General features: G+C 34.8%; 2 protein-coding genes across 2 annotated transcripts; both read left to right on the top strand.

Annotated features, from left to right (window-relative positions):
- The first annotated feature begins 209 nt into the window (after window positions 1-209).
- Window positions 210-14690, top strand: LOC125661724 (uncharacterized). The gene is made up of 5 exons (XM_048893912.2): window positions 210-338; window positions 8614-8850; window positions 9002-9100; window positions 9216-9348; window positions 14611-14690. Exons 1-5 carry the CDS (start codon window positions 210-212, stop codon window positions 14688-14690), a joined length of 678 nt encoding a protein of 225 aa, XP_048749869.2.
- On the top strand, window positions 14622-19343 carry LOC125664001 (uncharacterized). Its single transcript, XM_056143007.1, has 2 exons — window positions 14622-15135; window positions 18621-19343. The coding sequence occupies exons 1-2, from the start codon at window positions 14935-14937 to the stop codon at window positions 19335-19337; spliced, it is 918 nt and encodes a 305-aa protein (XP_055998982.1). The 5' UTR covers window positions 14622-14934; the 3' UTR covers window positions 19338-19343.
- The last annotated feature ends 6132 nt before the right edge of the window (window positions 19344-25475 follow it).

Raw genomic sequence — 25475 nt, forward strand, 5'->3', positions numbered from 1 at the left:
TGGGCGGTGATTTTTGACAAATTGCAATATGTTTAACCTCCTCAAAAATTATCATCTTGATTTTTTATTTAAATGCTTTGCAGGTTGCCTTGCTCTTAACCAATAGCAAACAACCTCACACACACACTAAATATGTAAGTATATATAGTGCTCTAACATTAGATACAATAAGTGCATACAGATAGTTCAACTCTCGGAAAAGACGAAGCATGTCGATATCCGATGCCAACAAACAACTGCATGTTATACGTGATCAACTGAGACAAATGGAACACCAGTACAGAGATGGAAATAAATCCAACACCATTCTTTCCATGGAAGTGGGAAAAATAGATGAGGTAAGTTTTCAGGGCATATTTCCCCCTTAAGAAACACTGTTCTTAACCTTTATCTTTTCTTGACAGATGCATTTACATCATAAGTAGCTTTGGTTATTTTTTTTTTTTTTTTTGATCATTGGCAATTGATTTATTATGTAACTTTACTGGAGACAAGCGAATGCATTACACATACCCTGAGAATGATAGAGAAGGAGAAAATATCTTTGCACGTAAAGTACATACAGTGTATATACTGTAATCAAGATATGACATAGAAGAGGTGGCCTTACAAACAAATACATCGAGAAACAACGCTCTAATGAACGCTTAGTTCAAAAGTTTTACAGGACACAACCGTAATTCTACACAACATGAAACGGAAGTGGTAAAAACAGCCAAATTTATTTAGCACCTTCTATTGATATACTCTCAGTTCAGTGCAGTTTATTTCACTCAAGTCATAGAATGGTACATTGAAAGTACTTAAACATATAAAATGATTGTATGATTGACTGTATATTATTTAATAATATCAAGAATAGTTCACTCATATGGTGACGTTACCATTTGCGAGTGAAGCGCTGCAACATTTAGGCCTATTATCGGCGCTTATAACCTTTGAGCAGGGAGGGATCGTGTCATACCTGTTGTGACACGGGACCTCAGTTTTTGCGGTCTCATCCGTAGGACCACTCCATGTACGACAAGCAAGGGGTAAGGAAGACCTATAAAATGACATATTGGTCAAACAGAGAAGATTAAAACAGACAATAGTACTGATTTTTAAAATGAACATAACTAACTTTGTTAGAGGTACAGAATCTATCAAATACAATGTTTTGGACAAGACGGTATATAGTTGTTTCTATGATTTATTAAATCATAGAAACGATTTTATTATTCTTATCATTCTAAATTTATATACCGCCTTATCCAATCAACACAATAACTCTAAAGCGCTTTACATACAAGATAAACGAAAACAAAGATCCAAATACCTAAAATAATACAACCTGAGGTTAACATAGTAACTACGAGGTTATGTAAGACATACTAAGAGTCTTTGTTAAATCTTTTCCGCGATTTATCAAAGTTGTTTCTACGATTAAGTACATTGTAAACCGTATAAACGATTTCAAAAGTAATTTCTCAACTCTGAAAACGTTTTGCTTCTTGATTCAAATTGTAATTGGGATAAATTCATTTAATTATCAAAATGAGTTACCAAGTATTCACAGAATTACTTATTTTAAAATGATTCTTATTACTCAGTAAATGAACTCCTTATTTATGGTAAAACATGCATTGCTAGATTTAAAACTAACGTGGTTTTACTTAGTAAATAAAATGCTTGTTATTACTTCCTTGCAATATTGCAAGAATCAATTGCAACAAGATATGTAATTTACAAATATTTACAAAAAGACTTTATTACTCCAATTCTGTTAATTATATACTGAAAATAAGTACAAAATTCAGTTTGTCTTTCATAACACCTAAACCATATTTCTCTCTGCTCGAATAAACCTCCCTATAAATCTCTGAATGGAGTAATACATATTTTTTATCTGTTGATTCATGTAATTAATTATCAACTTTTACTCTTGTGTTAAGTTCATTGTATTTGAAAAATGGCACTTGGACCGAGATGATGTGTTTTCGTCTGGCATGAGTTCTGGGTCAGAAGACAGACTCGTAACACTGATAGTACTCATGGAGCAATTTCTAAATGTGATGTTCTATATGGATATCCTTTTTCATGTGCAAAGTGTGAGTTGCAACTTGTATTTTGGACATACAATAGCAAAAACTTGTGAATTGTGTTTTGTGCGAAAGCTCGAATTCTACCGAATACCAAATATGTCCACTTTAATCGCTACCAAAATGCGTGGGAAAAAGAAGAAAAAGATGCCATAGCTGAAGTAAGTAGCCAACTTTCACAGATCTCTTAAGATTTGGCAGAATTAAAAAGTGAAATAAACAAAACTGTAAAGGATGACAAACTTGAATCACAATTGTTACAGCAATTGTGAAAAAAATCTACAACAATGAGAGAAACGATGCAGTAAAAGCTGATAATGAGAAAAACAGTAAGGAGTTGAAAAAGTTCAAAGTTAAAACTGAAAAAATTCTAACAATATCGAGAAATATTTAATATAAAACACAGAAAATTTCACTTTATTTGGATACCCACTTCTGCCCCTACCCGGGGTTGAACTCACGACCTGCGGAACCAAATCTCCTAGTAGCACGTAACCAGCGCGCTAGACCGCTCGACCATCTAGACAAGTCTTCTTTTTTTTAAATGCGATTTCTACCGTAGTGAAAGTTGTGTAAAAACCAGGAAGTCTTTGGACTCCCCATTAACGTTCATTCATTCTTTTGTGTGACATTCCTCGGCATTCAGGACGAGAATTCCATGTTGATATACATTCAGTTGTGTAACAATGGAGTTAAGGGAAGAACGGAGGAAGTGTGTTCGATTTTCCAAACAAGAAGTTTGTACCCCTCTCTCTCTCTCTCTCTCCACACATCCTGTTTCTCTCTCCACGCACACATCATCTCTCTCACATACACACTTTGCACACATTCTCTCTCTCTCTCTCTCTCTCTCTCTCTCTCTCCACACATCCTGTTTCTCTCTCCACGCACACATCATCTCTCTCACATACACACTTTGCACACATTCTCTCTCTCTCTCTCTCTCTCTCTCTCTCTCTCTCTCTCTCTCTCTCTCTCTCTCCACACATCCTGTTTCTCTCTCCACACACACATCATCTCTCTCACATACACACTTTGCACACATTCTCTCTCTCTCTCTCTCTCTCTCTCTCTCTCCACACATCTCCACACATCCTGTTTCTCTCTCCACACACACATCATCTCTCTCACATACACACTTTGCACACATTCTCTCTCTCTCTCTCTCTCTCTCTCTCACATACACACACACACCCTCCCTCTTACAGACACACATTCCCCCTCTCTCTCTCACACATCCATTCTCTCACATTCCCCTCTCTCAAATCCTTTCTCACCACGCAGATACACCCTCTCATACAACACACACACACACATCCTCTCTCTCGCACACCACGCACTGACTCTTTCTCAGCACACACACATACACACACACATCTATCTCTCTCTCTCCTTTTTAAATCGTCTTTTGATGATTTTAAATATGTTCATGCCTTGAAGAAACACGGGTCATGGAGAGACGCCATGTCTTCTCAAGCGCATCCGTCCCATGTAGCACTAAGTCAAGGTCGATTGAAAATCCTGACCCTGTCTTATCATGTCTGCTTTTGTGCCTGTTTGGCAGTTCGAAGAACAAAATTATTTTGTGTATAGCGTTGATTTAGAATGATGAACATTTAAAACACTTACATCAGAAATTTACATACTACTCTATTAGCTAACAAAATCTAAAAAGCAGATCGCTAAATAAGGAATTGGAATATCATCCATTTATTTACAATGCTAAGGGATCAAACTTTTTTATGTTTTAAGCATCGGGATCGGGATGCATTAATTTCATATTCGTTTCAGATTCATGTCCATCTTCATATTCGATTCATGTTCAGCAACATCTCTACGAATAAATACTTTATAAATAATTAAAAATAAAACTAATAAAAAATAATATGTGAATAATAAATGAACACTATAGAAATAAAGTATAAAATAAAAAATAAACAAACATTTGAAAGAAAAATAACAAGTTTGAATAAATAAACAAAGTAGACCAACTCAAAACAAAGACAAAGAATAAGTAGCCTAGGAAATCGAATCAATATCAGACATTTTCGTACTGTTTATGTCTAGGATAGACGTGTAAAAAAAAACTCACAGAATCACGGAAACTGACAAATGGGTTTTACATATAAGCAATCGGTTATGAAGGTCATAATAAAAAAGGGGGGGGGGCTGATTCTGTAAATAAAATTTAATAAAAAATGGTCATAGTACCACTGTTAGGGACATGATCAGACGAGTAGGTTTAGATTAAGCTTAATATCTACTAAGGGTTTAGCCCGTATTCATCCTGGTGAAGTCAGTAGGTTTGTTGATACCATGCGGTTCGATTGACTTTAACCTATGCATTCAGAATGTTTCCTTCTGCTTTCTTTTGGTATCTGACCAACTTGGGTAATGATCAATAACCACTAATGTCATATCCTCCCATCCGTGGTTATTGCCATTGAAATGTGTCGCTACTGGCAAATCTTTATTGGTTCTGATAGAGGACCGGTGGTTGTTGACCCGTCTGCGAAGGTATATTGTTTCCCCTACGTACTGCTTCTGACAGACATCGCAACTGATGAGATAGATGCAGTTATTGGTTTTGCAGGAAAATTTTCCCAATATTTTATAACTGCGACCTGTGACAGGACTTCTAAAACCCTCAGTGTCTGAGCTATATTCATTTTGCATAATTGACATCTGAGGTCTGAGCATGTTTTGAAACCTCCATTGGGTAAAGGGTTATCCAGTTTGGTCCTTACTATCATGTCCTTCAGATTTCTGGGGCGTCTGAAGGATGCCATCGGTGGTTCCTTAAAAACACCAACCATTCGTTTGTTGGCATACAGAATGGGCAGTTTTTGTTTTTTCAGAATACCGTTGATGTTCTTGATTATACGTAATGACTAATGGAACCCTGTCATTCTGGGGGTTTTCTTTATACTGGAGGAGGGACTGTCGGTCCTATCGTGACATCTCATCAATCGCGGACTGTACCTTGCAAGGATCGTATCCTATGTTAGTGAGATGAGTTTTGAGAATTGTTCCTTGTTCTTGGAAAATAGTAGGAGTAGAGCAGATGTGGCCTTAGGCACACCTTTGAAAAGTGTGGGGTGGATGACAGCTGGATGGTATAAGGTACAAATGAGAGTCAGTGGGTTCGGCCACATTTAGAAACGGGGAAATTGAGTTTAATTTCCACACTAAACCCACTGACTCTCATTCGTACTTTATGCAACAAGCTTGTGATGTCTTTAATCCAGCCAAACCTCTGTAGAGGGTGAAAACTACAATAGTTATAATGCACAATGTAATACAACAGTGCATAAACATAGTACAAGTATCTAACATATAAGTAACTTAATATGGAATTACAAGATAAGCAAATAAGACTATATGTACATTAATAACGTGAGAAATTTTATGTACTTTATATGTTGTAAGTATGAAATACATTTTAGTGATTTAACAAACAGGATTTCAATACTGGAGTGCACTTGCACTAGGTGTGTGATGCATAAAGGGTAACTCTACAAATTATCTACAAAGTAAGCACCTGTGAACTGAATAATGTTACGAGTATAATTGTAGTCCTAAAGCTGATAATAATAATCTTACATCAAATGTATCTAGGAAAAACTGACATGAGAATATGGTAAACAACATTTTGAACTGACCCGCCGCCATGTTAAATATAGCAATACACAAATCGGGTCACTTAGTACACTTGGAGAATATGCACCATTTATGCAAAACAACGGTGTGTGCAATATATAAACATGTAAACAAACACTTATTAAAGGCATAGAAAGTAAACTGACTCCTTAAGGAGCCCAGAATTACGCTTAGAATGCGGTAAAATTATGATGACTCGTGCAACCATGCAGCGAGTCAAAAACTAAACAAGAAACTAATTATCGACTCATCCACGGAATACAAAATTCCGGAATGAGGGCAGCACAAAGCTATTACATAGAATGTGCAACATCAGTGAATTTCTTACCCCAGTTCATAAACTAAAGTCTGCAATAGCTCCAAGTGACTGAAAATTGTAAAACCCTCTGCACTTTCACTGATCACAGCCATTTTGACCGGTGCCACTAATTACCCAAAAAGGATGGAAAGACTCATAACGATTTAGAGACTCAAATTCTAATTTTTATCAATAATAATTCATTATAGTACATAAATTATGCCAATAGGAGGACTTCGTCTTCAAAAAGATATGAATGTCATATATCATTGTTTATCCAAACCACTCTAACATCTAGTAGGTGGATGACGATTTATAATAATATTATTTGTTCGCTATTTTCACCTTTTCAAATCAATGACCTGCGTGTAGGTTTGGGCCACAATACTGATTCAAACTATTTATGGGAAGGTAAGAGGGAAACTTTGAAAATCATTATGTTGTGTGGATTCAAGAGAGAAAAAAGTTATTACCCCTGTTTGGCTTAAATGGAGTCATAAGATGGATTCAATATTTTTCATGGGAGTAACGAGAACAAATCTTTTTGAAAAAGCAAGACCAGGTTGACTCAGGTGAGTGTTGTGACCCATGGACCTTTTATTGGAAACATGCTGGAGATGCTTGAAGCACATGGATCATTCCGTAAGAATATAAAACACTCTTGTTCAAACATGAATATGACCTGTGAATGTAAAATGCAGTACAATATCAAGGATTCCATGTGCAATCTCTTGCAAACTGAATTTTGATCCAGTATACGAATACCTATGTGCCAATTGTATCTTGTATAAGTCAAAGTCAACCACTTTGTCATCTTACTACCATGTTTTATTTTAATTCTTTCTATTGTTTTATCATTTCTTTTACAGCTTTTCCAGGTCTTTTATTGGTATATTATCATTCATTATTAGCACAGACATTTTAGAGCGCATAGAGAATATATGTAATTTTACGCTTTATAAATGAATAAAATGATAATAATAACTAGTCGTCTAGAATTTCATAATATTCGTCTAATATATTCATTGAATCGTCTGTCCTACATATAATGTATCTTAAATTGCTATTTCATTATTTTCAGTTTTTTTAATTTAAATATTACATTTGATAACCATGTTTGCCAACCAAATCTAAGAAATATCGTGGGGAGGGGGGGGGGGGTCCCACTAATTTCAATCAATTTTGATTCTGATGTTATGAATATGTCTTATGTTATATTTTTGTTTATCACACAACAGCCTATTTCCGGGTTCACACCGCAGGTTCGGAAAAAACCCCGAAATGAACTCCTAGCACAGGTTAATAATGATGCAAATCATGTAAGTCTATAACAAGTATTCATACGCCACGTAAACAAAATAATATGATATCATTTGAAGTTGGCGACTCTGTTACAATTGACGGTAAAGGTAATGCAATTGTAACCAAAGTTGTTAAAGGAGAAATTCGTGTTTTTATGAAGTGAAAATAAGTGGTATTGACATTGAAACAGAAATTTTAAGCGACAGGTTAAGTTTGATTCTCCAAAATCGTGACGAAGCAGATGGCGTCAAACAACAAGAACGTGAAAAAGGCAAAATTGCGTGTGCGACATAAATACAAAATTGTCAACTTTCTACTTTCACTACTAACGATATTCAAGTTTATCATAATTATATCTGTTTCACTTGTTGTAATATAAAGACATCACTTAAAGAAGTTCCACCCTACTGTGACGTCATTATAAGATTTTGGAAAATCAATTATCTATTAGATTGATGCATGCTATTACCGTAAATTTACTTGGAGTGTTTTCCAATGGTTATTGTACAAAATCTTGTTAAACAAAATATTTCAAAAGTGTAAGTTATATATAAATATTCAATAGTATGTTGATAAATATTGAATCAAAGGGCAATAACTTTGTTTCATTGAATCCTTTATCCAGTTCATTATCCGATAGATTTTCTTTAATTTTTACAGAAATTTTGAATAGTTTTGTAAAAAAAAAAAAATCATGAAATTATTATGAATACTTTTATATCATTTTAACCAGTTTGTATGACCTTTTGATAATGCTGTTGAAGGAAAACTGCAATTTTCTGATTTTGATACAAGAATTTATATATATAGGTCTCAGATATTAAAAATTGCTATGACGTATATCTTTCATTTGATAATTTATCAGTTTTAACTCAAACAAATTGAAATACACATTTTCAACTTTTATCAGATAATTCTGCGAGTATGGAGTTAAATTGATATTAAGATTTTATGATTAAAATTTCAATTTCGCTATGAAGTTCACATATTTATCTTTATATATTATTTCTTTCACTCAAGGACATTTTCCAGACGATGCATTGAGACTAGGCTGTCGAAATGAAAACAATCAAATGAAATGGAAAGTGACTAAAATATGGGCTTATTGATAGTTGACTTAACTCATTTCATAAAATCCATATGTCATAAGCACTCGTTCAAGATCCTCTGTATATTTCATCGACATGTAGCTACATGTGTATATTGACATTTCTATGACTGTTGCGTTACAATCATACAGGTATTTCATAACATATATCTATGTTTTTCAAGGCAAGGATGTTTGAAGAGCAGGAAACCGTCAGTACCTTGGATCACAACTCACATAGCACAGGAGACCTTGGCGCATTAATCGAGGAATCAAATATTACTTTTTCAAATGGATTTGAGCAAAGAGAATCCGGATTCTCAACACCGATAGAATTCGAAAATCACGAACAAGAATCTCATGACCCGTCCGTATGTGGAGAATTCCACCAAGCTATCATAAACATGGAGGACCTCAATGACGTAAGAATATAGGGAGAGATAGCTAAATTACTGATCATATATCTGTTATCATTACCTTCATATACATGTATGTACAATGAAAAGGCTTTTTACGGTATTGAAATGTTGTGATTGACTATTTCTGTAATTCAGAATGCTTGTTATTATTTAGGTAGATATCTTATTAGAAGACGTCATCAGTTCTGTACAAATAGATTCAATGAGTGATGAAGATCTTCACATTCTCAAGCAATATGTTTCCTGCCCGATGGTAAACGAAAATTATTAACGAATTTGATATCAATTGTTTGGTTTCGAGTTATACAATCCGTCTTTTATCACAAGAATGAGTAATATCATGTTTATTCCATTTTTAAAACTGTTAGAATGAAGAATCTGAGCAAGAAACTTTGTATCAGCCTTCGGGAAAGCAATATTCTGCTACGAAAGCATTAGAGTCTGAAGATGAGGTGGATCTAAGATGCAAAGATAGAATAAGAAAAGACAATCACAATATCAGTAAGAAAACAATGATATATTACAAATGTACTTAAATACCCAACTTTAAGGTAACACCCCCAAAGTGTTAGCCGTCTGTCAAATATACATTTAACAATAGATATCAGGTGGAGTGACATCTGCAGAAACTGTGGTTTAGAGTTACCCCCAGAGAGGTGTTTTGGTAACAATAACAGCCAGTACCTACAGGCATTCTTTAGATCTTGAGGAATCCGTGTATTCTAGAGTTTTGATAGCATTGACCTGTCCACAACTGCTATTTTCTCGTAATTCAATTGTTTTTAAAATGACCCCTGAACAACGCAATTTTAAAATAATTGTAATTTCCCCCTTTATATCCATGTATTATAAATTACACAACCAGAAATCAAACAATAATTTGGCCATTATTTTCTAAAACTTGTAGCTTATTGAAATAATTTATATTATCAATTTATAATAGTTATATATTTATAAAAGAAATTATTCATTGAGCCAATAACTGAGAGTAAAAGATAAAAAGAGGGGGTGGTATAGACTGTGTGTCATCTAGCCATAGGGATACAACCATTATATAAACACTATGACCACATATAGCGCGGAAAACGAGTATGAAATTGCGAGTAAATAATGTTTAAATATACGTGTCTATGTACACACTATTTGGTGATGTAATTGACGCTGTTTTTCTAAAATAAATCGTGCAATTATTATTCTTTGGGGGGGGGGGGGATTAGACAAATCGTGATAGGTGACAGGCTCCGTCTGCCTGGTCGGGGTGTTGGGCTCGCGCCGGGTGTGGCCGCTCGACGGGGGTGCTTGATCCTCCTAGGCGCATGGTCCCACATCTGGTGTGTCCGAGGGTCCGTGTTTGCCCATCTATCTATTTTGTATTGCTTATAGGAGTTATGAGATTGATCACTGATCGTTATCTTCACCTTTCATTGTTGACAACTAAACCGAGCTGCTGTCACGGGTGCATTTCGGAAAGCAAAGAAAAGAAGGGGAAAAAAACACATTAATGAAAGTAATCAAATTTAAAGTGAAAATCACAATTTTTTATTTTGATATTTTATTCTGATAAAGCGATCTTATTATTTGATCTGCACGTCGTTAGGAAGTGGGAGGACGGCATTGTATAGACGCATTCAAAATATTACAAGTTCAATGAGAAATGATTTTATAATTCAATTTAATGTTAGGAAATACAATATTCTATTCTTTATAATTAAATGTTCAATTATTTTGTATCTTTAACATTTTTGTAATTTACCAGTTGGTAGAAATCGGGAGTAAAGTCATGTTGTTACAAGGTGAAGGTCAGTTGATCCGAGCGTGTATTGAAATGAAGATCAGAACAGAATGATGTATATGCTGTAGGCCTAGCAGTACTTAGTTTCAATATACTGTGTATCTATTTTCTCGCAGTTTATCTGGGTCTCTGTCAAGGCGGTGTTTGAAAAGGTGATTGGGTGTTTTTAGCTCACCTGAACCGAAGGTTCAAGTGAGCTATTCTGATCACATTTTGTCCGGCGTCCGTCTGTCTGTCTGTCCGTCCGTCCGTCTGTCTGTCTGTCCGTCTGTCTGTAAACTTTTCACATTTTCGACTTCTTCTCCAGAACCACTGGGCCAATTTCAACCTAAGTTGGCCAAAGGCATCCTTGGGTTTTTTCAAATGTTTGTTCAAATGAAGGGCCATGTCCCTTTCAAAGGGGAGATAATCACAAAAATGCAAAAATAGGGTGGGGTCATTTAAAAATCTTCTTCTCAAGAACCACTGGGCCAGAAGAGCTGAAATTTGCCTGAAAGCTTCCTGACATATTGCAGATTCAAGTTTGTTCAAATGATGGCCCCCGGTGGTAGGATGGGGCCACAAGGGGGGATCAAAGTTTTACATACAAATATATAGGGAAAAACTTTAAAAATCTTCTTCTCAAGAACCACTGAGCCAGAAAAGCTGATTTTTACATGAAAACTTTCTGACATAGTGCAGATTCAAGTTTGTTCAAATCATGGCCCCCGGGGATAAGATGGGGCCCCAAGGGGGGATCAAAGTTTTACACACAAATATATAGGGAAAAACTTTAAAAATCTTCTTCTCAAGAACTACTAAGCCAGAAAAGCTGATTTTTACATGAAAACTTTCTGACATAGTGCAGATTCAAGTTTGTTCAAATCATGGCCCCCGGGGATAGGATGGGGCCCCAAGGGGGGATCAAAGTTTTGCACACAAATATATAGGGGAAAACTTTAAAAATCTTCTTCTCAAGAACCACTAAGCCAGAAAAGCTGAGATTTACATGAAAGCTTACTGACATAATGCAGATTCAAGTTTGTTCAAATCATGGGCCCCTGGGGTTGGATGGGGCCACAATAGGGGATCAAAGTTTTACATACAAATATATAGGAAAAATCTTTAAAAATCTTCTTCTCAAGAACCGCTAAGCCAGAAAAGCTGATTTTTACATGAAAACTTTCTGACATAGTGCAGATTCAAGTTTGTTCAAATCATGGCCCCCGGGGATAAGATGGGGCCCCAAGGGGGGGGGATCAAAGTTTTACACACTAATATATAGGGAAAAACTTTAAAAATCTTCTTCTCAAGAACCACTAAGCCAGAAAAGCTGATTTTTACATGGAAACTTTCTGACATAGTGCAGATTCAAGTTTGTTCAAATCATGGGCTCCGGGGGTTGGATGGGGCCACAATAGGGGATCAAAGTTTTACATACAAATATATAGGAAAAATCTTCTTCTCAAGAACCACTGACCCAGAAAAGCTGATTTTTACATGAAAACTTTCTGACATAGTGCAGATTCAAGTTTCTTCAAATCATGGGCTCCGGGGGTAGGATGGGGCCACAAGGGGGATCAAAGTTTTACATACAAATATATAGTTAAAATCTTTTTCTCAATAACCACTGAGTCAGAAAAGCTGATATTTACAAAAAAACTTTCTGACATAGTGCAGATTCAAGTTTGTTCAAATCATGGTCCCCGGGGGGTAGGATGGGGCCACAAATGGGGGGGGGGTCAAAGTTTTACATACAAATATAGAAAAAAGCTTTAAAAGAACCATTGGGCCAAAGAAGTTGACATTTACATGAAAGCTTTCTGACATAGTGTAGATTCAAGTTTGCAAAGGGTAGTTTGGGCCATAATAGGGAACAAGGTTTTACATGCAAATATATATGGAAAGTCTTCAGATATGGGCCAAGGTGACTCAGGTGAGCGATGTGGCCCATGGGCCTCTTGTTTAAAGGTAAAGTTCTTGCTCCAACGAAAAATTTTATCCACGTCTTTTTTTTTTTCATACCTTCCTTCAAAAAATTGAAAAATACTCAGTCTAAATCCATTCTACTGATAACTACTACATACTTACATTGCACAAAACACCTTAATGCAATCTTATTTACAAGCCGTTAACGTGATAATTAGGTTTTTGTCGATTAAATCTAATCTATTTGTGAATTGGCTAATATATGATTTCAAACCCAAGGGAACGTATGACGTCACACATAATGGCGTGTAATATAGCGAAAGTAAATATGCATATCAACAGATTTGAATTTCATGGCTTTCAAACTAGAAAACTACGCAAAATATCTTATTAAAAACACATGTAAAGTAGTTTTAGTCATGACAAGAAATTATTTTGCTGAAAAAATGAAAAGGTTTAGAAACATGCGTTGTGTCCTTCAAGGAGATATGATACTGAGATTAAAGTAATTAGATTCTTCTGAAAATCAATTTATCATAGAAAGAAGGTCTTTCCTGTTTGAAAAATGACAATTTTTATAGATGTTAATGAGTTCGTTTCCATGGAAACAACATTTGAACCTAACAATGTCGGAAAAACACAAAAGGCCAAAATTTAGCAGTTGTAGAACCAAAAATATGTACAACAAACAAGCAGGTTGTAATATGACTATATTTAATGGCCATTATACAGTCTATGTGCAGACACTATGATGTGAAAATATTTTCCACGTAACACAAAAACAAATTACCCAAAATTCAGTCCGAATTTCCTCAGCACCTCTAAAATATCTTTTTGAGGATAGAGTTTTCTAGGGAAATGGTCAAAAACAATTATTGAAAGTAATTAGATTAAATTCTTTTACTATCCTTTAAAGATGGCGTCCATAGCTACAGGATTAACCAAAAATATTGGCATGTTAATGAATTGGATAAAAAGATATGATGAACTGAAGGTCATCTGAGGTACTGTAATTGAAATTTGCTAAAAACAAACACAGGTGCTTGTGGACAGTACTTCCAGTACCCCCATTCTTGTATTTTTAATGTTCAATTCCTTGGGTACTTCGGACGTATTTTTGATAAAATATGTAACTTCAGAGTTGATATATTTCAATGGAATACAAAAATCTCGCATAGAAAACGTTTTTAAAAATATCATATCACCGATCATAATAGTGCTTACCCTGTTCTCGATTTTGTATTCTTTGTAGGATTTAATGAAATTGATCATATTTTGTTATCTTCACCTTTTGTCATAATGATACATACAGTATTTGGGTTGATTGTATATTGTTTGACAACCCGATCCAGAATTTTTCGCTCATATGGAGACGTCACCATTGCCGGTGAAGGGTTGTAAAATCAGGGCCTATGATCGACGCTTATGGCCTCTGAGTAGGGAGGGATCTTTATCGTGCTATACCTATTATGACACTGAGCCTCGCGTTTTGCAGTGTCATCCGAAGAACTGTCCTCTTTTAGTCGCCTCTTACGACAGGCAAGGGGATCTGAGGACCTATTCTAACCCGAATCACAACGGGAATGCAGTAGTATGATGATAAGTATCACAAAAGCATCAGTAAGTAGTACACTAATAAATAATAGTATAACAATGATAATTACTATTTCATGATATGTATCGGTAAAAAACGATAAGAATAAGTAATGTGTAATGATAAACAAGTCGCAATGAAACGATGATAAGTATTGATGAAACAACAATAAGCGTTGTCACCTGTAAACTGAAAGGTGGAAATAACGAACAGTGATCGATCTCATGACTCCTATAAGCAATACAAAATAGAGAGTTGGGCAAAATAAACTTAAATGTTGAAGAAATGATCACTTGTGTGAAATTGGATTTGAGCGTGAATCAATAATTGTATTAATAATGCAAAATAATAAATATTGCATCCCTCCTTCATTTGCATTCAATCAAGATGCATATGTGATAATGATAACTAATCAAATAAGTTTTAAAGTGTATGTTATTTTTACTTATTTATTATTTTTTTTTTACAGTTGAACGACGACGGAGATACAACATCAATGACAGGATACAGGAAATATCTTCTCTACTACCACCATCTACTCCTCCGTAAATAGTTGTTTTTCTTATGAATAATAAGTTTTAACATATACATACTTTAAACACGAGTAGATATCAGAATACTATAAAGAAATAAGATTGGAACTATACGATCGTTCATGCGACTCGTGTTTCTTTTTTGGACTCTTTATATCAAGAGTTTTTGAAAGCGTATTTATGAAATAATCTGGTTCCTTAATTCTTGTCATTGTAAAGAAATATTTATAATTGCAAAGTGCCAATTTCAACGTCAAATAATGTATTTTGTACTTTTTTGCAATAATTTGTGTTTATATACATTGAATACCAGGTCAATCAAACTCAGTAAAGGTTCCATCTTACAAGCTGCAGTACAATGTTTTAAGGATTTGAAAAAGGATAAGGAAAATTTGGAAACACTTGAAGCCAAACAGAAAACAATGGACTCAAAATACCAGAAAATGCAGCTGAGAACATTTGTAAGAATTTCTTTCATTAACAATGTTACAATATTAAAATATACATCACATGTAGATGATATACATATCATGTGTAGGGTGACTGGCAACCCAACATGGCTACGAAGGTGTGGTTTTTCGGTTCGAATTGTGCTTTAGAAAATGTTTGAAGGTATGTTCTGAAGCAAGTGCAATGCGATAATATGTTAAGAATGTTTTGCACCGAAGCAAGAATACAGCGATATAATGCTGGCAAAGATACGCTGTAACTCGAAGATATTCACTGGTGAAAAGTGAGAGGAGCGTATGAAGACGCAATTTTGAAAATTAGCAAACAATCAAAATTAGTAATTAGTGATTTTTATATCAATCAATCAACATATTATTAAATGTAAGTCTTTAAAAACTTAATGAACAATTTAGCTCGCCTAAAGAGTTTAACTGGAACACCATCATCATGAATCGTAAATATAGAAATTGATCAATAATCGATCAAAATAATTGATCAATAACACCAAAACATATGACTTTTCAACACTTTACACGACCCTTCCTCACGATAGATTAAAGAGTAGAATTTTTTACATCATAGACAGTTGCTTCTTTAAGAAAAATATAAAAAAGAAATATTCACATCTAGTGATCAGTCATCCAAAAATTACTTTGTTAAACACCACTCTGATTCCAAGCACAAGTACTCGGAAGCTGAAATAAAAAATGTGCTAGAGTTCCTCATTGACAATATCATCGTGGTCTTTGGTGATCAGGTCTTCCAATAGTCTGTTGGAATTCCAATGGGTACGAATTGTGTTCCTTTGTTAGCTGACCTGTTTTTATATTCTTATGGACGATAGTGTATTCAAACGTTTCTACATCAGAAGCAAACTTTTCTTGCTGTGACATTCAACTCGACATTTAGATGAAAGGTGAAGATAACGAACAGTGATCAATCTCATAACTCCTACAAGCAATACAAAATAGATAGTTGGGCAAACACGGACCCCTGGACACACCAGAGGTGGGATCAGGTGCCTAGGAGGAGTAAGCATCCCCTGTTGTTAGATATATCAACGATATTTTATCTATTAACAAAAACAACTTTCATTCATATGCTGATTCAATATATCCCTGTGAACTCCAAATAAAAGACAGCACAGAGTCAGTGAGTCTTCCACATCTGCTTCATACTTAGATATTTTATTGAAAATAGACATCAACGGCAAACTAACAACTCGATTTAAGGTGGATCGATCCTCGTGTGACTTACATGTATCAATATTAATGATTGAAAGTGGGAAAACTGTACTAATTTCAACTCAGTATAGTTGGATTTCATTCATAACTAAAGATAATGTGTGTGTTGCCACATTTTTAAAGATGCCAGACATACACAAAGAGAAATATATGTTAACATCAGAAAATCACACATTTTCGTTATACAGAATAATCAAAAAGATAAAGACTTGTTGAAATGACAAATTTTAAATGTCAACAGTTTAAAAAAAAACCTGCTAATTCATAAATATGTATAAATTAAATGTGGATATTCGGGAAATCATGTATAATAGACATGCAGTAGAAGAAATACAAGCATAGGAGTTATTGCCCTTGACAACATTTTTTAAATTATAAATAATTGATTATCTATGGAAAATATAAACTTTTTCAGTATCAATTGTTTACCAATTTTTTTTTATTCTCTTCAGTGAATAAAATTCCTCTGAAAGATATATTTCTATCATGCACAAAGTTTAATCTAATAAAATTTATGCAAAAACCTATGACATCACATGAGGATCGATCAACTTAAAGGGACTGGTTCATGATTTTCGATAAAAATATTTTTCATTTCTGATGGAAAACATTAAAAATATAAATCATTTAATATGGACAGCCAAAATTTTGACCTTCTGAATGCAAGAATAAAAGCAACAGTTTAGCCTTAAATCTGTGTTATGTAAACAAAGACTCGAGTCTTTTTATGTACAAATGTATACAAACAAACAGGTGAAATATTGATTTTGTAATATAAAGCATCTTAATTTTGCATAGTCACAAATTTTAACTTTTAGATGACACATCTACCCCAAAAATGCTTGAAATGTGAAAGTGTAGATTCAGATCGATATCCATTTCTTTTCTTTTCGTAAACAATAACATACCGCAATCTCTGTTTACAAAACAAATAATAAACTCTCTAAAATGAGCTTCTGTGATAATGTATAACTTTAATTTTTATGTGAACTCTTTTAAACAAATTAAATAATAGATTTTGATCACTAAAAGTAAAAAAGAAAAGTTTTGGGAAAATCGTGAATCAGTCCGTTTAATGTCAAACTTCAGCTTCTCCGTCATTATCTTCCCATATTTATGTACCAATATTCCATTATTACCTGAATATGGTGTTTATATCTCTCACCTGATTCGAAACGCAAGAGCTTGTTCTGCGTATGATCCGTTTTTAAATCGAGGTAGGCCAGTGACAAACAAGTTAATGGTGCATGGTTTTCAACAGTCTCGTTTCAAGTCAACATTTCGCAAATTTTATGGACGTTATAACAATCTAGTATGTCAATAGAACCTATCATTGGGTCAATTGCTGTCGGACTTGTTTCATACAGAGTGTTAGACCGTTCTTGGCACAATGATTTTGACTACGGATTACTCTGTTTACCTGATCAAGACATAATATGACTCGTAGCGGGTGTGACCAGTCGACAGGGGATGCTTACTTCTCCTAGGCACCTCATCCCACCTTTGGTATATCCAGAGGTCAGCGTTTGCGCAACTCTTTATTTTGTGTGGTTTATAGGAGTAATGAGATTGACCACTCTTCGTTATCTTCGCCTTTCGTGTATAATATAGTTAAACTGAACTTACATTGATGAATTTTGGCTGCGTTAAGTTTGAAAAGTTTCCGAAGTTGTGAACGAATTTCTACACCCAACGAGTGCCTGCATTCATCATTATATTTTCAAAATATAGCTTAACTTATATTTCGGTTGTTTTATGTTGACAAATCATTTTATTCCCTCTATAAGGTAGAAATTGAAGCATTTTTGGCGCTCATACGAATCACAGTGACGAATCTTTTCTATGTTCATTCAATTGCATCAATTAATGCTGTGACATGTTTTAAATTGTGAATAATGATATTTGTTGGTCTTTAACTGTAAATAAGGATTGACGCATAAAAAGAAATGATTGACACTTAATAGATAAGATAAAGGAAACTGGCTACCAGAGCTTACTAAACCATAACCAGTCCGTCATCTTTGTTTACAGCTTAGATTGAAATAATAATAACTTGTTCTTAGAGTGTACGGTAAGTATCCTATGATTTTCGTAAAAAATCAGCGTTCAGTAATGGCACAGGTATTGCACGCTACAATTCTCTAGAAATTAGGTACATTCTCTTGTTAAAAGGAACAGGTTATAATAAAGCCGTTTCCTCAATGAAATGTAGGATATTGGATTTATATTTGAATTTCATAATTTCTTTTTAGCGACTTGAATTGACGACAAAATTGTATGAATTGTCAGAGGAATTGGATTTCATTTTTGTGAAGAACAAATCGAAACCGAGGATGAGACATTGCGAAATCAATGACCTTGTGGATGAACTGATGAAGCTCGGTACACCATTTAAGTTAAAGACTGATAAATGTTCTACAGATTCACCCTTTAATGAAGATGCAATTCAGCACGTATCCCACAAAGAGAAAACCACAAAGCTTCAAGCAACAAAATCAATTTTAAGGGACCTAATAATGAAAATACTCTCAAAGAAAAAGCAGTCGAGGCTTGTGAGAAAACAAGAAAAAGCTGGTCAACAAGAGAAAATTGGTCGTCTGAAGGTTCAGTCTAGGAAGCATGAGAATGAGGCGGCTCCTCAGACCCGTCTCGAAAAACATAGTATGCCAGATACCATTTCAGATGAATTGCTTACAACAGATACCTTTCATCTCCATTCTCTCTCTACTAATATAAATTACGGGGAGTGTGATATTCTTCTGGATTTGTTCGGAAGTCAATCACCACACGAGACAGCTGGACAAATGGAAACTGACCCTGCATTGCCTACCCATTCGTCTAAACAATTGTTCAGTACAGTCACATCTCCACTGCCGACAACTAATATGCTTGAAGTCTTATTGAAAAGATCTGACAAAACACCTTTACAAGCTAATTCCATGGAAAGCTCTCTGGACAGTACTTTATAAAAATACAAAATATTTACAGTATAACAATAATACTAACACGGACAGGACCACAATGTAAACTAGTTTATATATCTAATTGTGCAATCCTGTATAAATAAAGGATATTATTATTATTACGGATTCCCAAAAGAATAAGTTTGTGTAACGCACTTAATAGTAATTGGTTGTTGTGTTGTTTTTTACTTTCCTGAATTTCATATACTGACACAACCTGTCCTACCACTCACTCAGTTGAAGTGTCCAAATATTAATTCAAATACAGTGTACCTCTGTCACACCCATGCAATCAGAGTGAGTGGACGCATTAGCTCGGTGTTCCCAAGGTTGGGCACTTTGAATTTATCCCCGATTTGAAATATTAAGACCATTTTCAATGTATTTATATTTCATTTAATGTATTTTGTTTCTTAAATTATGTTCATCATGTCATACAAATAAGCAGATTTTTTCCTCATGTTTAGCAACACGTGTTCGTTATGTGAACTTACGCTGTTTGATTATGTTGATAGTTATCTGTTGGTTGTTATTTTCCTGCTCTTGGGGAAATTATTATAGGGGATGAGGGTGTGAGGGTAACTCTCCTCACGAGACCAAACTAGGTACGAAAACCCGTATCAGTTTATTTGCATATACACGTGTTGCAAGATTATGGTGTCCCGTTGGAGTCAAAACTAAAATGACGCCGCTGGTATGCTGATGTCGGAGGAGCAGGAAACAACATCATTTCTTACTGTGTGTCATGTTTGTAAAAGTCAACACTGTGTTGTGTGTTTGTCTTGTCAATGTGTTGTTCCATATCGTCTTAAGTTCATACAATAGGATCCTGAACAGAAATCGAGTGATGCCCACGTTAAGATGGCAGATACATATATCTGAACACTTTGTATTAGTATATTGAATAATTGTATTTACAATAATTTCTTTAAAAGGAAAATCGGCCGATATTGAGGGAGAACTGGTTTTCTGAGGGACCGGTTTTTGGAGAAGTTTCACTGTATACTGAATATATATCTTAACGTTTATTCAAAACGGTTCTGAATTTCGAAACTATTAATATTTTTTTAAAACTCGGGCAACAGGCATAGCCTATGTAGGCCCTCTCCCAAAAAAAATCGAAATTTCTAAAGTATTAGCGTGAATCTTTAACGTATTCTGGAAGATTTTTATTATTTCGAATTGACTTTATTATTTAAAATGGTACTTTTTGTGTTTATTTGAGTAATTTTAGCGATTCAGAGCTTCTGGTGAGTAATTACAGTACCATACTTCATGACAAATTTAAAAAATCGAAGAAAAAATAAAAATAAGATTGTACAGTAAAATATCGCAACTCCTACCGATGACCTTACCGTGTAAATTTCAACTCTAAATCCATTTGGACACCAAATCTTTATACTCGGTGTTATTCCATATGTTCTTATAAAACCAAATATTAGCTTACATTTCGCACAATATTTCAGAATTTCTATACATCTTGTATATAGGAGATGCTGATTTTCTTTTTCTTTTCATTAGACGAATATCAATCGGAACTCAGATTTTATGCAATGCACATTCTTAACATTTTGATAAACTAAACAGGAAATAAACGTTTTTGAAAACGGAGATTTATCTTCCATTCATTTTGACCTGTTATACTTACACTGGAACGAATGGAAAATCATTCCTAACAGATTGATGAACCTGACCACAAATATAAAGAATTTCCTACGAGGTACCATTTTCCTCCTGAGTTTGATAACAATATCAATAAAACGTGAAGATAACGAACAGTAATCAATCCAGTAAATCCCAAAAAAGAATACAAAATCAAAAGTTGTATGTTCGATTTTTCCAGAGTTATTTCATCAATTTACAATGAACGTAAAACATATTTACAGGAATGCAGGAAATTAATGTTCTACACATAAAACACGTGTCTTATCAAGAAAATATCAGTTTTAAATTTTGATAAAAATAAAATGTCAATATCATTTTATTCTCTATAACAACAAGACCAATAACTTGATCTAAGATTCTATGAGATTGATCACTGTTCGTTATCTTCACCTTCCATGTAGATGTTGGTGTATAGGAATACGTCATCGTAAAAATATCTATATTAAATCCCTTATTAATTCAAGACAAAATTGCGGCTCTGTTTCCATAGAATAGTAAGTTAAGGAGAAAGCACAAAATTGCTGGGAGACAAATCAGCATCAATGAAATTTTGTTGACATATTATGTGTTTCTTGCCTATGGTTGCAAAATATTTAAGTATTACAGAATAGCGATCTGTCAGGCAAAACATGATGTTAACTGTTTTGCAACCAAATTCACGCACTGTAGATTCGAGTTTATCTAAATCTATTCCATACTCAGCTATGAAACAAGGCGACAAACAAATGATATGATAAGTATGGTGTTTCTCTTTTATTTTGAAAATCAGCAGGGATTCGATTTTCTCTGTAACGGGAGTACACATTCATTAGCGTCAAATTCATTCTAATGTAATTATTGATCGAGGACGTTCACTACATGTAGGACCACAACATAGTTCCGGACATGTTGATGTTTGGAGGGGTAAAATATGTCCATAATTTGTCAAATTGATGTACCAGGACCTATTGAAGTTTCTTCAAACCATGGCCTCGGTGGGAATATAATGGTGTCACAAGAGTGTGGGTCAATTCAACTTTACGCGATCATTCTTGCATAGCATGCACATATGTTCATAAGGTTTATTGTTCTTTACTCATTGGTCAGAGGAATCTTGCATTTTATTTTTCAGCATTGAATTTTCAAATGTATTCATAAACGTTTAATATATTTTATAAGTTTTAAAGATCATTACTATTGAACACTTTTAATTTCTTTTGTTAGCAACTTGAGTTGATGGTAAAACTGTATGGGTTAACGCATGAATTGCTTTTCATTCATGCGATGAAGAAAAAGAGACAAAGTACAGTGAAATCAATTAACTTGTAGTGGAGCTAGTAAAGCATAGTACACAATCTAAGTTAAAGACTGATGGATGTTCAACATATTCTCCATCTAATTTAGAAGCTAGATGTCAAGCATCCTGCACAGAGAACATCACAAAGCCTCCAGCAGCAAACTCCATTCTAACGAAGAAACCCTCAAAGTCCAATCCGAAGAACATGGAAACAAAGAAATTTCTCAAAATCAGATCCAACAACAAATTGGTAGATCAGAAAACAATATGTTTGCATCAAAGACTGATCAAGAAACTTTTCCATTCATCACAATTCCTACGCAAATGATATGAGTCTTGCAACAGTGCAAAAGTTTGCTAGAATTATTCGGAAATAATTCCATACCATATATAACAGTTATAGAAATGGCCATTGAACCCTCAATGCCTTTCCATTGCCCCGAACAATTGTCCGACACAATCATATCACTATTCACATTTACAACTAACATTCTTGAGGCATTATTGAAAAGATCTGATGAAGCTTCTTTGTTAACTAATTCCGTGGAAAGTTCATTGGATAGCACAATAAAAAGATGCAATACATTTGTAGTAAAGCAATGAACCCAAAAGCGGTACATCGTAAATCTGCGTTCCAATGACCCTATCTTTGTCTTTATAACCACAAACTCCAACGTTTTGCATATGACATTATCCCAACAAGTATAATTCAAATGGAGTACCAAGTACACACAAAGTGATTCATACAAGACATTTGGCAACTCCTTTGAAACCAATGCACTCTGTAGCAACTGGATCCTTGTTAAAAAAGATTCTTGTTTTGATAAAACCAACTAATAAATGTAAATAAAATTTGTACAGTTTCAGAATTTCTAGAAGTTTCTTATATGATCTCCTTCTAGTGACCTTGCATGTGACAAAAACCTAATAGCTCCCAGAATTTTGCAATATGGATATTTTGAAATTTTGATAAAGTAAATAAGAATAAGAAAAAAGTCATGTACATACAAGGTGAAGATAACGAACAGTGATCAATCTCATAACTCCTACAAGCAATACAAAATAGATAGTTGGGCAAACACGGACCCCTGGACACACCAGAGGTGGGATCAGGTGCCTAGGAGGAGTAAGCATCCCCTGTTGACCGGTCACACCCGCCGTGAGCCCCATATCCTGATCAGGTAAACGGAGTTATCCGCAGTCAAATCAGTGTGTCAAGAACGGCTTAACAATTGGTATGAAACACGTCAGACAGCATTTGACCTAATGCGAGGTTGTATTGACGAACTAGATCGTTATAACGACCATAGAATTTGCGAAATGCTGACTTCAATCGAGACTGTTGAAATCCCTGTACCATCAACTTGTTTGTCAGTAGCTTACCTCGATTTAAAAACTGACTATACCCAGAACAAGTTCTTGCATATCGAATCAATTGAGATATATAAACACCATATGCAGGTGATAATGGAATATTGCTACATAAATGTGGGAAGCTGACGATGAAGAAGCTGAAATCATCCCGTTTGTCATACAGTTGAGTTGTCAGTTTGCCGTTAATGTCTACTTTCAATAAAATATCTAAGTATGAAGCAGAAGTGGACGACTCTGTGGTATCCTTTATTTCGAGCTCACAGGGATATATCAAATCGACATATGAATGAAAGCTATCATTGTTAATATACAAAACGTCATCGATATATCTAAAAGTCGAATTGAAGGTCACAGTGAAAGATTTTTTCTTCTCACGTAGAAGTTTTTGAATAAATTCTGCTTCATATGAATATAAAAACAGGTCACGTATTTTATCCACATAAAAAAAATTCAGATTTGTCCCATTGATGTTCACCTGGATCACCCATACTCCTGAAATATTGATTAAAATCAAAGAAGAAAAGTAATCATGCTTAAACTCAAAATTCAAAATCTATCCCCCAGTAACTAAGAACATTTTTATCTGTCTTTGGTGACCAATTATGCAGTACAAGATAATGTTTACAACTTTGATAACAATATCAAAAATGTATTTCATCAAAACTGTGCGAATTGGGGACTTCTGGGTTTATATGTCCGATACTGGAGGAATCAGTACTTAATTTGTACATAGAAAAGTATCGTACTTGCATTCATTGTTCTCCAAGTCTTTTAAAATTTTGATTTATTTAGCAAAGTTCAACAATGTTTGGCTATTACATATGTATGTTTCGCAAGATTGACACATATCCACATGAAAGGTGAAGATAACGAACAGTGAGCAATCTCATAACTCCTATAAGCAATACAAAATAGAGAGTTGCGCAAACACAGAACCCTGGACACACCAGAGGTGGGATCGGGGGCCTAGGGGGAGTAAGCATCCCCTGTCAACCGGTCACATCCGCCGTGAGCCCTATATCCTGATCAGGTAAACGGATTTATCCGTAGTCAAAATCAGTGTTCCAAGAACGCTCTAATAATCGGTATGAAACACGTCAGACAGCATTTGATCCAATGATAAGTTGTATTAGCAAACGACATCATTATAACGACATTAGATATTTCGACATGCTGACTTTAATCAAGGCTGTTGAAACCCCTGTACCACCAACTTATTTAACAGTAGCTTGCCTCGATTTACAAACTGACCAAACGCAGAACAAGCAATTGCGTATCGAATCAGTCGAGAGATATAAACACCATATCCAAGTGATAATGGAATATTGCTACATAAATATGGGAAGTTGACGATGGAGAAGCTGAAATCATCCCGTTTGTCATACAGTTGAGTTGTCAGTTTGCCGTTAATGTCTACTTTCAATAAAATATCTAAGTATGAAGCAGAAGTGGACTACTCTGTCGTGTCTTTTGTTTTGAGCTCACAGGGATATATCTCAACTGATTCGATATGCAAGAGCTTGTTCTGGGTATAGTCAGTTTTTAAATCGAGGTAAGCTACTGACAAACAAGTTGGTGGTACAGGGATTTCAACAGTCTCGATTGAAGTCAGCATTTCGCAAATTCTATGGTCGTTATAACGATCTAGTTCGTCAATACAACCTCGCACTGGGTCAAATGCTGTCTGACGTGTTTCATGCCGATTGTTAAGCCGTTCTTGGCACACTGATTTTGACTGCGGATAACTCCGTTTACCTGATCAGGATATGGGGCTCACGGCGGGTGTGACCGGTCAACAGGGTATGCTTACTCCTCCTAGGCACCTGATC

Source organism: Ostrea edulis, chromosome 1 (genome assembly GCF_947568905.1).
Source record: "Ostrea edulis chromosome 1, xbOstEdul1.1, whole genome shotgun sequence".
In the NCBI taxonomy this organism is placed as follows: Eukaryota; Metazoa; Mollusca; class Bivalvia; order Ostreida; family Ostreidae; genus Ostrea; species Ostrea edulis.

Excerpts from the sequence above, each read along its gene's own strand:
- LOC125661724 (XM_048893912.2), top strand. The coding sequence starts at position 210 with ATGTCGATATCCGATGCCAACAAACAACTGCATGTTATACGTGATCAA. Across the intron at positions 9,101-9,215 it reads AATATGTTTCCTGCCCGATG|AATGAAGAATCTGAGCAAGA; the intron begins GTAAACGAAAAT and ends TAAAACTGTTAG. Across the intron at positions 9,349-14,610 it reads AAAAGACAATCACAATATCA|TTGAACGACGACGGAGATAC; the intron begins GTAAGAAAACAA and ends TTTTTTTTACAG.
- LOC125664001 (XM_056143007.1), top strand. The coding sequence starts at position 14,935 with ATGTATTTTGTACTTTTTTGCAATAATTTGTGTTTATATACATTGAAT. Across the intron at positions 15,136-18,620 it reads AAATGCAGCTGAGAACATTT|CGACTTGAATTGACGACAAA; the intron begins GTAAGAATTTCT and ends ATTTCTTTTTAG.